The sequence below is a fragment of the Heliangelus exortis genome, chromosome 19 (genome assembly GCF_036169615.1).
Source record: "Heliangelus exortis chromosome 19, bHelExo1.hap1, whole genome shotgun sequence".
In the NCBI taxonomy this organism is placed as follows: domain Eukaryota; kingdom Metazoa; phylum Chordata; class Aves; order Apodiformes; family Trochilidae; genus Heliangelus; species Heliangelus exortis.
In genome coordinates, this window is record NC_092440.1 from 11754927 (window position 1) to 11767070 (window position 12144).

General features: G+C 38.8%; 1 protein-coding gene across 5 annotated transcripts; it reads right to left on the minus strand.

The window, feature by feature from the left end:
* Window positions 1–390: 390 nt before the first annotated feature.
* ZCCHC8 (zinc finger CCHC-type containing 8) lies at window positions 391–12137 on the minus strand. 5 transcript variants are annotated; one of them, XM_071762865.1, is made up of 14 exons: window positions 11911–12135; window positions 10916–10956; window positions 10274–10348; window positions 9668–9773; window positions 9341–9418; window positions 8923–9026; window positions 7625–7690; window positions 5846–5906; window positions 5274–5416; window positions 4348–4490; window positions 3762–3877; window positions 2977–3060; window positions 2475–2589; window positions 391–1884 (listed from the first exon to the last, which is right to left on the minus strand). In XM_071762865.1, exons 1-14 carry the CDS (start codon window positions 12097–12099, stop codon window positions 1085–1087), a joined length of 2121 nt encoding a protein of 706 aa, XP_071618966.1. In that variant the 5' UTR covers window positions 12100–12135; the 3' UTR covers window positions 391–1084. The 5 variants fall into 5 exon arrangements, with proteins under 5 accessions (XP_071618966.1, XP_071618965.1, XP_071618967.1 ...); XM_071762864.1 differs by having other exon boundaries at window positions 5846–5909; XM_071762866.1 differs by lacking the exon at window positions 2977–3060 and having other exon boundaries at window positions 5846–5909; window positions 11911–12137.
* Window positions 12138–12144: the final 7 nt, after the last annotated feature.

The window sequence follows — 12144 nt, forward strand, 5'->3', positions numbered from 1 at the left end:
CCAGAGCATTCTGTTAAGTCAATCTACCACTCCCTCTGTTGGCAATGCAAGTAACGTGCAGTCACTTCATCTACTGTCCCTCTGAAGACAAGAGGAGGGGAAAAAAAAGTGTTAGAATAATTAATCAGAAGAATTATTACACTGTTGAACTTTTGAAAGTTGGGTGGTTCTTCAGATTATGAAAATGGAATGGAACAGCACGGTTCTAAGTAGCTAAAATAATTTTATCAGCTTCTTGGTTATGAAAACCTGAACCCAACGTTGTCACCATTTCTAAAATATTTACCTTTATTCATCCTCATTTTAATCAGCTTCTTTTTCTATTTATCTTCAGCAGCTGACTGAAAAAAATTATCAGTTTAATGGCTTAGGACTCCCATTAAGAAAATCTTTGTATAAAAGGTCATTTATTAAACCTCTGTACACAGCAATGAACATGTATGTACAGCAAGTTTACATGAAGGATGATGTTACAAAAGATACAGTGGTAATTAAAAATGACCCACATAAATAATTTATAAAAGTATTTGAAATGGTGACTATAATGGTGGTAATCCCTGATTATTTCCATCCAATTGCCAGGATTTTGATGTGGGAAATCTTAATATTAGACATTTTAAAAAACATTCTGAATATATTAAAATTATCTACAGGGTAATTAGCAAAATGTATAAAGTATAGATTATTGTACACAAAGGACAGATATTAAAAAACATCACCAATCCACCTGAAACTCAAGGACAATATAAATCTTTGCCAAAATAAAGAACAGCAAACCACAAACTCCTCTTTTCAGAGTTCCATGTATTGGCAAGCAACTCGTTCTTAACAGATCAACAGTCCTGTTGTTTCTCAGTGGAAGAATGCAATTTGGGAAGATTCTTCTCTATTTCCTATGTGCTCTGGTGGTCCTGATCAATACAGAAGCCCTGCACCAACTTCTCTTCCAAAGATGAACAGGGCAGAGCTGCATTTGTCAAGATTTTCTCCTTCCCTCAAAAGGATAAGGAAGTTTAACCAAGTTTGTAAAACTGGAGAGAGAAGGAAGCAGGGATTTGGACGTAATGAAACAAAGGAAGACCAGTTAGGATGAAGTCTTTTTCTTTTGCTGGCTTCTTGGGGAATTTTTTAACACACTTCTTATTCGTAGATAAACACCTGTTGATTCTGCCATGTTTTCAAATTCAAATGGTGTTATGCCTGCAGCAAACTTGCTCATGTCAGGAACAAGACTGGAGTTCTTTGCAGGTGATTCAGTGCTTGTGACCATTTTATGACCACCAGTATTTTCTCCATTGTTAACAGCACTGCTGGGAGCAGGTGTGGTGTCATCCAGCAAGCCCTCAGCTTTGGTATTGTCAGGATTTTCCTCTAAATTAAGTAAACTATCTCCTGGATTATGACTGATTACAGAAGGTTCATTTTCTGACACCTGTTCACTGATGTCAGAAAACCCAGTTTCCACTGTCATCACCTTATCAGATGACCTTCCTTCTGCAACAAGATCCACTTCATTCCTAGATGGCGACGAGGTGACAGAATTCCCAGTTAAAGGTGTATCAGCAGGAATATCAGAGTCACTGTTGGTGCTTTCTGCCTGCTCCAGTGCTGCCCAGATTAATCGCTGCTGTTCCTCTAACTCTTCCAAGGTCAAGGTATCCTCATCCATAACTGAGTCCACTATTTTTGGCTGGGGATTATCACTGGAAGCATTCAATGGTGGAGCAGTCCTAGGAAGAGGCGTGCGGGTGGGTGTTGAAGGTTGAGGTGGAGGAGTTCCTCGTGGTAAAGGAGGAGGAGTTGACATGGAGGGACGTCCAGGTGGCAGTGGAGGTTGGAATTCAAAATTGTTCTGAGTCTGAGATCTCTGGGACACTTCCAGATCTAGGAACAGATTGAAAAATATCTTTTAGAAGCTGAAATCTGACTGGGACAAGATTCAAAATACCAATCCTCTGATTAACTCGTTTTATGTCTTCTCATCCTTGGTTTTCTGTGGAAACAGAACAAACTTCTTGGAGGTTTTAGTGTCTGCTGAAACTGTGTTGCTGGGGTTTTTAACTCTGCCAGCCACTCAAGTTAAAAAACCAAAATACAACACACTTGCATGTATTAAGATCAAACCTCTTCCACAGAGACACACTGGAGGATTTCTTCATAGAAAATAAAAAAAACAAAGCCAGGGGTTTCTCCAGTTATTCTAAGATTTAAATAACACTGTAAAGTCCTCCTGTGAGTATGACTCATTTTTAAGAAGCTATGAGCTTGTAACCTCCTACATTAATTCATCCCAATATTTAACAATTTGGAGAAGTTTAAACAGAAGTTTAGGATACACCTGAAGTAAAGAGATCAGAATTTATAACCCAACATCCTAATTGCTCTGAGCATACTCTAAGTAACTGCCTGGTATTGGAAGATATGACAAGCACAGGAACATAGAATGCTGGGAAAAAAACATGGAATAACTATACCAGAATCTAGGTCCATGTCAGCTGCTGGTACCTCCACGCTGTCTCCTTTTGGTCGTTTTGAATGATGAGAGCTTGACTGAGTTGCAGCTCTTTTATTGCTAGATTTTGGACTTGGCTGAAGAGAAACAGCCCAGGAAAACAAAAGAAATAAATTGTACAATTTGTATTTCCAGCTGTAAGTACATACTTAAAGCAATTTTGTAACTATATGATCATCTGGTGACCCAGTGTGTAACTTAAGACATTGAAGTTTCAGAGATTTAATGCAACTGAACAGAACTGCAGTCTAGGTCAGGTTTAAGTGGCAGAAGATAAGATTGTGCATTCCTGGGCACATAGATCTTATGAGACCACCACAAGTATGGCATGTCCCTTCCTGGCAGGCTTAGAATACTAAAGTCTATAGCTTTGGGGAGAAAAAGAAAATATTAACAAGAAATCATCAGTAGCTACACTAAGAACAAGACAATTTTTTTGGCAAGTAACAATGAGATATATTCACCGCATGGAAATTAGAAAGATAGTGAGCAAAAACATCCTTCTGTTGAGAGGGCTGCATGGGGATGGAACCAAACATCTGCCATTCCTATAGAAAAAGAAGAAAAAAAAAAAGCCAAACATGGTGCATATGGTTGGTTAATAACATGGCAGTAAAACAGAAACACTGAGAGAATACAAGCCAAGATGAATTCAAGTTCTCATCAAACACCTGTTTTATCAGAGTAAAAAGATTTTTTTTAAAAACCTCCTCTTTACAAGATGTCTTATTAGCCATTTTATAGCAACTACTCTTAAACATTTTTAACATATCTACAGACTCTGTCTTGGAATAACTGTTAAGATGGAAAAGGCTTACTTTGAAATTCAAACTGTTACTTTTTAGTGAAAACAGAAAAACCCCCCAAACTTGAGGAAGGAATCTGGCTAAGAAATTGGATGGAAACACATTATGTGGAGGCCACTAAATGGGCAAATGCAAAGTTGCAAAACAAAACGTACTTCTTTTTAACAGCAGGTAAAAACACTTCTGAAAATAAAAGTGCAGCAGCAAAAGAAGATTCCTTGTGTGCTCTGTGCAGTGGGTCTTTGGATATGACTCATTCTGTTCAGCTGTTACAAAGCTTCCCAGTGGTCATGCACTGGTCTGATGAAGTTCTCTATAACTGCTATTAGATTTATGATAACACCTTCAGTAACTGTCAGATGCAGAATACAAAATGCTCTATACCTAAAAGCACCTAATGTTAACCTAATGTTAATTGTTTAGAAGGCAGGACAGCCACTTACATCTGGGATGCCACTTGGAGTGGATATATTAAAGCCTGGATAATTTATCAACTTAGAGACATCATAAGTGATGCGTTTTGTTTGACAAGATCCTTCATCTTCTGTTCCACCATCATCTATAACAAAATATTATTATTATTATTATTATTGAGGCTAATTAAGAACATTACTGAAAAAATCCTTGGGATTTAAGAATTATTTTGCTATGCAAGTACAGACAGAAGGCTTTGTAATTCACAAAGGCAATAACAGAAGTTACAGAACTTTGGAAAAGTACAGTGTTTTTTTCATAAAACACATGAAAAGCTTATTAAAAAAGGAAGAGTAAATTTGACAGCACAATTTGACTCCAACATTCTAATATCAAGGGTTGGTTTGAGTGAAATGACACTGAAAAGGAGTCTTCATCTCAGCAATCCAGTCATTACAGAAGCTGGTTCACTGTCACAGGTAGATGAAAGAGCAGGATTTCTTCATTACTTAAAAAAAACTGATTTACAACCCCCTTACTCTTCCCCCAGAAAGGTGAAGGTTTACAAACTAGGTACAGTAGTTGTAAAACTGCACTCTCACTGCACATTCCCACCTTTTCCATCATAAAGTGCAAGTCCTGAGTGCTCCATTTCAGCCTCCTTGAGCCAGCCTGGAGGATAACCCAGCTGACGCATGCGATAGATAAATGGAGGAAGACTCTTGTCTGTGACACCAAGAGCATCTTGAAGTTCCCCACTAAGTTAAAAAACCAAACAGAAAACAGAAAGTCCTCTAGTAAAATCTATAACTGATTTTTGACAAAAGTTATGAACATTTTGTTGAATTTCAGTCAAGGTAAAATAACTGCGTTTTAGCTCAAATTATGTTGCCTGTCAATACCAGATATAAAAATTTAAAGTCAAAACCAGCTCTGACATTAAAGATAACTTTTAAAACTTTAATTTCTCCATACAAGTGTACATATGCTTAAATATTTTATGAGACCAACTTACTAGACTTGTTGCTGGCCTTAACTGTACCTGTCATGACAGGAAAGGTGGAACTTAACACTAAATTTACTGATGATTTCTCTGAAGTCTGCTACAGCCATATTAGGATTTTTAAAAACATTTTGCATAGAGAGAGAAAGAGGGGAAGGGACACTCAAAGCTCAAAATTTTCAGAATCTTGCACACATTTTTAATTTATTAAATTTAATTTATTAAATGTATTAATTTATTAGGAAAATAATGTATCTGCAAATTGAGCAGCCAAAGAGTAAAATTAACTTCCCTACATTAGGGCAAGTGCCATAGGAAAGGGCAGGACTATTAAGCCAGCAATGAGTTTTCATTTGATAAGTATCTGTGACATCTATTAAAAAAAAATTATTTTAGAAACAAATCTGAACATCATACATCTATATTTAAGAGTAGCAGGTGGATTTATAGAACTCCAGAAAGTAATTTCTAGCACTCCAAAGGTAGAAAAGGTAGCCCAGAAAAGCAGTGCAACAGCTAATGGAAAGAAAAGAGGTACCTAATTACTCCTGGTTTAAATTTTCCAAACCTCTCTTCTACTTCTTCTGCATGATAACGCTGCTGGAAATTCTGGTTGCTTGCTTCACCACAAGCTTCCAAAAACTCCTTTCTCTTCTCACTTATGCGAGCTGCATTTCGTGGCTTAAAGATAATACAATTGGGAAGTTCAGATTTGGACAATTCACAATTTATGCACTCCTTCACCCAACATACAACTGGTGCTCCTGGCTCTCAGCATGCTTGGTGCTTTATCACATGGCCATGTGATACAACTACAGTTGTAGTGAAAACCACATCAGAAAAAACCCAAACATCTTTGCATTGGATTTAGCAGATGTCTAGAACAGGAGGAAAGACTGTTCACCCTGAAAAATATCCCTCCATAAATTCAAGGAGATACTCAAACCATTATGCTACAAAACTAATTTACATTCTGATTATGCCAGAATTTACAAGTATGAACCATACAAGCTAATCAACAGAGATTAATAATCATTTGTACATCCTGACCCCAATGCATCTCATTATGAAGTTACATTGAAACATTTCTTGGAGAGCTGCAGACTTTACCTTTGGACAGTCTTTCATCTGATGGTCTTCAGAACCACAATTGAAACAGTGAGGTTTTGGCCTGCTTCAAAAAAATGCACAAGAGATTAACCCTGAAAATCATTTTGCAATGCCAAGTGCACTTAATTACTTTAAATCTTGTGTGACTTTTTGGTTTAGACTTAGAAATAAGCATTGCTTGCTGATTTCACATGCTATCATCTGCTCCTCTTAAACTGCCTGTTTTATGTCAATCTTCAAAAACAGAGCACCAGAATAGTGTTTATTTTACAGTCCTAAGGAGGGCACAAGAAATGAGAAAAAGCACAGGCACAACACTGGGGAGGAAGGGAAGGATACATGACAACACATGGTGAAGAAAGAAAGTACAGTGGGCCTACTTTAGAGTGGGAAAGCAGGACCAGAAATGGAGCTTTTCTATCCCACATAATAGAGGTTGATTCCTCTGACAGGCAATAGAACAGCCCTGGAAGAATTCAGGCTGTATCTCAGGAGATCTGTAATCCAGTCCTTTAATCAAAGCTGACTGAGCTACAAGATCAGATCAAGTTGCTGAGGGCTTTATCCAGATGAGTCCTGAAAATCTCTGAGGATTGGAGACTGCACAACCTCTCTAGGCAACCTGATCCAAAAGTTTACTGTCCAAGAGGCAGAAAAGCTTTTCCTTGCATCATGCTGCAGATAGAGTACTCACAGAGGGATTTTTGCTTCTGATTAAATAGGTAAATATTTGCTTAGATAGTGCAAAGAAATGAAAACAAAACCTGCAGACTAAAGCCGAGGTCCAGAGGAAGGAAAGTGAAGACATTAAAACAATATCTTCAGTATTTTTTTTAACCCTAGCCACAGTTTGAACAAATTATGCATAATGTGAAGTTGTGCTCTGACAACCTGGATTTAACTGCAGCTGCCTTCAAGATCAATTGCCCTAGTAAATTCCCAGCATTTGAGCAAACATTTTAACATTATAGAGGGGGAAATCCCAATCTCTTGCAAGATTCAGAGAAAGATTTCCTTTCTCAATATTCACTTTTACTGACTGAGGATGGGAACTAAAAGTGGAGACAAAAGGGTGACACAAGGATGAGAACTCAGGGTAAACCCCCTACACACAGACACTCCAACCTCTTGAAGTCTCTAATTCAATAAAGTGAATTATACAGTATTCAAACAAACCTTCTGTGGTGATCCAAATATTTTATCACCATCCCAGATCACAAGTATAACCCTTCAATCTGCTTTTCATCCAAGTGGTAGCTCTAATCAAATCAGATTTTACCTCAGCACATCCCTTTGCCTTTGAAATTCCCACTTTAAGTTTGTCTGGACTTCAGTGCACCCAAAATCAGTGATTTTGGATGCTGTGAAGGCCACACAAGCTTGGAAACTCAATTTGCTTTACTTCTTTAGCATAAAAGCTACACAATCAATGCAGAAGCCTGTAAAATGATCTTAAAGACAGACTGAGTCAGACAGGAGTTGTTCCACAAGACAGGAGGAATGATGATTGTACATCAGTGCAAGGATAACAAAGCAATCACTAAAAATGCAAGCAACAGAGGAACTAAGCACAAACTCCAGAGTTTTTACACATTGATCTTTAGGCCCTTCCTAAAAAAAAGTCAATAAACAAGAGAGACTCACTGACTGCAAAGCTCAGCACTGCTTTACTGAATTTAAACTCAAGTATGTCCAAGGGTTTAGTATACTGGGGAATAATCACAGTGTACATCTGAACTTTTCAGCTCAAAACTTGATATTTAAGAATATAATACAAACCTTTTTGGTTTTACTTGTATTTCTTGTCCATCTAGGGAGAGAATCTGGCTGAAAACTTGCTGATATCTTTAGATTTCAATAAGGAACTGCTACTGGATGAAGCAAAATTTCAGTCTTGTTTAAAATATCAGTGAAAACCTCACAGTGCTTTGAACAGAACACTAACTCTTCTGGATATAAGTTACAGATGGGTCCTTGATATGATGTCCATATTATAAACTATAAAACTGGATCCACCATGAACTGTTTGCTAAGAGAAGTTATTTCCTCCTCCCCAATTTCTATCCAATAACCAAATTTTCTATTTATCAGCACTTGCTAAAACTCCAGTCCTCTTGTTCACAGGCAGGAAGTTTCAAGTGAATAATTCTGCTATGCTACACAGCAATCTTAATAACAGATTTTGATATAGTTTCAGAAATGTAACTCACTTCTCAAGTATGTGGAGCCAGGTACCATACTACTTGGGTTTGCTTCTGGACAAGTTACAGTACAGTTCATACTGCAGTCAAAGGCAGGCACAAGAAAACCCAGGTTAGCCAGCTTATAAATATGCAATTTTTGTTCAGTTATGAGTAATTTTTTCTAACACTAGGAAATAATGTTTCTTACAAGACTGGTAAATAGAAATTCCAGAAATCAACCATGAAACTGGGTCTTGTCCTGACTCATTCTGGGGAAGAAGCAATACTGGAAAACCAGGGGAGATTGAGAAAAATGGAGAAATTTCTTGTCCTGTTTCTTTTTGTCATGCAGGGTACAATATTCAAAACCACTTTTCTAACATTTCCCTCATTTCCACCTTTCCAACACTGCCTTGAATAAACAGCAAAGAACCAACTTTAAAATGGATGCAAGTTAAGAGCATTCCATAGGAGACCTTCCCACTGACTCCCATGTTTGGAAAAAATCACCTTAGAGCATATCTGAGTTTCCTCAGGCCTTTTCTTCTCTCAAATATCAGATTTTCTAGAGGAAGAACTCTTACACCTGGAATGAGCTGTCATTCCAAACCTGACTGCAGACTGGCTCAGAAAGTTCCTAGAGTCCCAAGATGAATTTATGGGGATATGGCATTCCCTGTCCCCAGGCACAAGCCTTCTGCAAAACAGGGAGCCAAATGTATCCAAATATTTGTACCTTGTGAGAAAAAGGCATGAAGGACTCATTGTAACTTTGCATCTGTAACAACTGATAGGGTTTTGCTAGAAATGAACAAAATTTGAGTTCAATTTACCAACTAACATTCTTTGGTTTTGACAAATAGAAAAACCCCCTTGGTTTAGTAAACAGGATACTTAGGTATTTCCCATCCTTCTGTCAGCTGTGGATTCTCATTTAATAAAGGCTGTCCCAGTTTATCAAGACAAAAATTGGTAAAATACAGAACACTTCCTACAACCTGTAGAAAAAAAGTCAGAGAATTGTCAGAAATGTGTCAGTACTTAGGTCAGATTGGTAGCATTTCTATAAATTTACACTGCTTGAAATACTTTCAGGTTTTTTTCCCCCACTCTGTAAGAATTTACAAATGATACACGCCCACACCTGTACAAATAAAGTATTTTTTCCACTGATATATCCAGAACATGCTGAACTTAACTGCTATTACACTGATATATGAAATGACACAACTTTTCTTAATGGCAGTGTATATAAAGTATAGAGAAAGAGGAGTCAGACCTACCATTGAAGAGCACATAGTCAAAAACTTACACTAAAAGCTTCTTTGATTTTTTTAACAGAATTCGAGCTTGCTGTTTTACAGTTCTCTTCCAAAAGAACACTGGAGGGCTGACATGAAAAGTAAAAATGCAAATAATTACTTTAAAAGAACAGTAAAAGGAAGAGCTCCTAAATAACTCAAGTATGTAAAAGGGACAGAATATGGAATATAGCTTCTATTCTTTCACAAAATATTAGTTTAATTGGCAATTAAACTGGAAAAAAAATAAAGTCCAGCTATTTCATAGTGTAGCATTTCATTATTCTCACTAAAAAGGAAGAGAAGGAGCATCAGGAACAGTTTGGGTTTTAAAGTACCTGTGGCTTCACATTGAAGTGTGCTTTTTCTTGTTCACTTCTTTTCTCCTCTTCATATTTCCGAACCAAATTAAAAACAAAATCTTCTATTTCCTGACGATACTGCCTGAAATGAAGAAGTACACAGGGATGAAGACATAAGCAAGACTGAAATATATGCCAAAAGTATTTTTTAGTTATTTTTAAGCATTTACCATCTACTGAAGAACTTAGAAAAGGGTCAGTTAACTTCTCTCCTGTCCTCCTCCCAGCCCCCACCAACAAAAATGCAATGTATTATCAGAGAGCACCCTGATATCAACGTGGCAAAAAATCAACTCAGAAGCAGGAAAAATTTCATTTACTGTATTTACCCACAACATTCATTAAACTCAAGCTGCTATTCAGACTCAGACCGAGTTCCTAGAAGTCACATTTCAGGATAAAAACTGATATTGCTAAAGAAAACAACAGACCTCCTATCATATTGTTCATTATCCTTTCTTCCCTTCAACATGAACAAGTTTATGTTATTGAATAAAACATAAAAGCATCCTTTGGGCAAATACAAACAGATCCAAACATCCCATTTCCTGACAGGATTGCTTGCTCTTGGCAAGTACTTACTTAGAAATTACATTGTTCATAAATAAAATCTGCAACAGAGGTCCATCAAGTTTGGAGCTTTCCACTGAGATTCCACTAGAACAGAACAGAGACACAGACAGTGGTTACCAGATCAGCTTTACTGTCCACTTGATCACAGCAAAGAGCCTGTGGTCTGTGGAGAGAGGAAAGTTTGCACAATATTAGTTCTGCCCTTTTGAGAAGTTCATATTCACTTAAACAGAAAACATGCTCTGCCCAGCAAAGCAGGTTGCCTGGTGGCAGAAAGAAAACAAAACACAGCACACAACAGGAATTTTCTTCTCACTGCAGTAAACTGTTATAAATCTTATAAATAAGATCTCTTATTTATTCAGTGATTTTAATGTGCTTGTTCTCACTGCTGAACTTTACAAAAAACTCCCTGAGGGCCATGTAAGTTTCACAGACAAATACAAACCAAGTTACAGCAATACAGATTTTAAGACCTTGACACTTTTAAAAGAATGACAATGGCATTTTAGAAGCCCAACATCTGAGCAGGGATGGGGACACAGAGCCAAAGCATCTAAAATATATGGCAGACCTTGTTATTGTCTCAGACAAACTCTATTTCAAACATATAGAGGTCATACGAAGAGTTTTAAGACAGCATTAACATACCTAGGACGAGTCAGAATATTCAGCTTCCTTTTAAGTTCTTGATGTTAAGTTACTGTTAAGGAACATTGCTTTCTGAAGAAGACAAACCTACACCTTAGTTCATTAAAGGATTAAAACAAACAAGAAAACACCTAACAAGAAATCCACAGACTAAGGAATGGGTTTCAGATCCTCCCATTCACTGCACAGTGGATTATTTACACAGCCACGTGTTGCTGAGGAAACACAATAAAATGCAAAAATAACCCAGCCAAAGAGATGAAAGCCAACCCAAATAGCATCATTCACTACATGCACTATGGGTGAACCCTAAGATTGATGGTATTTTATTTTTAAAAAAAAACCTACAATCGCCACCAAAAAGCCAACAGTAAGAGATGCATTCTCGCAAACAAAATAAGCTATTAAAAAAACCCCATTTCAGATTCCACTCTCCCACAGTATCTACCCCAAAAACCCTTTAAGGAGCCAGCCACAATTTAACAGCTTCAAGTTATTTCTGTGTTAAAAGTTTATTTTCAAAGTGAATGTACAGCTGTTTTTTTTCTCTGTACAGACAGAAAGGAGCAGCCCAACATCCAACAGTTTAACGGCCACCCCGGGACTCCAAGCACTCAACCACCTCTCCGGCCAAGGGAAGGGGAGCTGGCACGGCGCTGAGGATCAAAGTTTTCAGAGAAAACTCCCTCTTAAAACGATGGAAGCAGAAATCAGGAGACCGCGGCAGCGCAGGGAGAGGCGGGCTGGCAGCGGCCCAAGGCGGGAGGCTGCCCCTTCCCCAACCACCTCAATTCCCATCGCCCTTCAGGACGCACCAGGGCCCCAGGCTGCCGGGCAGAGACCCATCAGGGCTTCCCCACCCAAGCACACACAGACCCCCGGCCGGGCAGGCGCCAAGGCTGGCCCGGAAGGGAACCGGCGGCAGGAGCGCCGTCCCGCTGCCCCCCGCCCCGCTACGCCCTCCGCGGAGCAGGCCTTGCCTCTCCCGTCAGGATATTCTCCGCCCGGAGCCTCCGCACCGTCTCTTCGCGGTCCCGCAGCCGCGCGTAGAGCTCCTGCAGAGCTTTCTCGGGTCCCTCCTCCTCCTCCTGCTCGACGCTGAGGGGAGGAGGTGGCGGCGGCCCGTCCTTTTCTTCCAACTGCTCGAAGAGCTCGCGGTCCCCGAAATCCACCTCAGCCGCCATCTTAAGCTGCAGCAGGAAGGGAGGGGCTTGGGCGGGCGGGGGGAA

Bases quoted from the DNA above. Each gene is read 5' to 3' on its own strand.
- ZCCHC8 (XM_071762864.1), bottom strand. From the start codon at position 12,099: ATGGCGGCTGAGGTGGATTTCGGGGACCGCGAGCTCTTCGAGCAGTTG. The intron at 9,419-9,667 runs GTACTTTAAAAC...TTTTCATGTCAG, and splicing joins ACTTCAATGTGAAGCCACAG to CCCTCCAGTGTTCTTTTGGA. The intron at 4,491-5,273 runs GTACCTCTTTTC...TTTTTAACTTAG, and splicing joins TTTAAACCAGGAGTAATTAG to TGGGGAACTTCAAGATGCTC.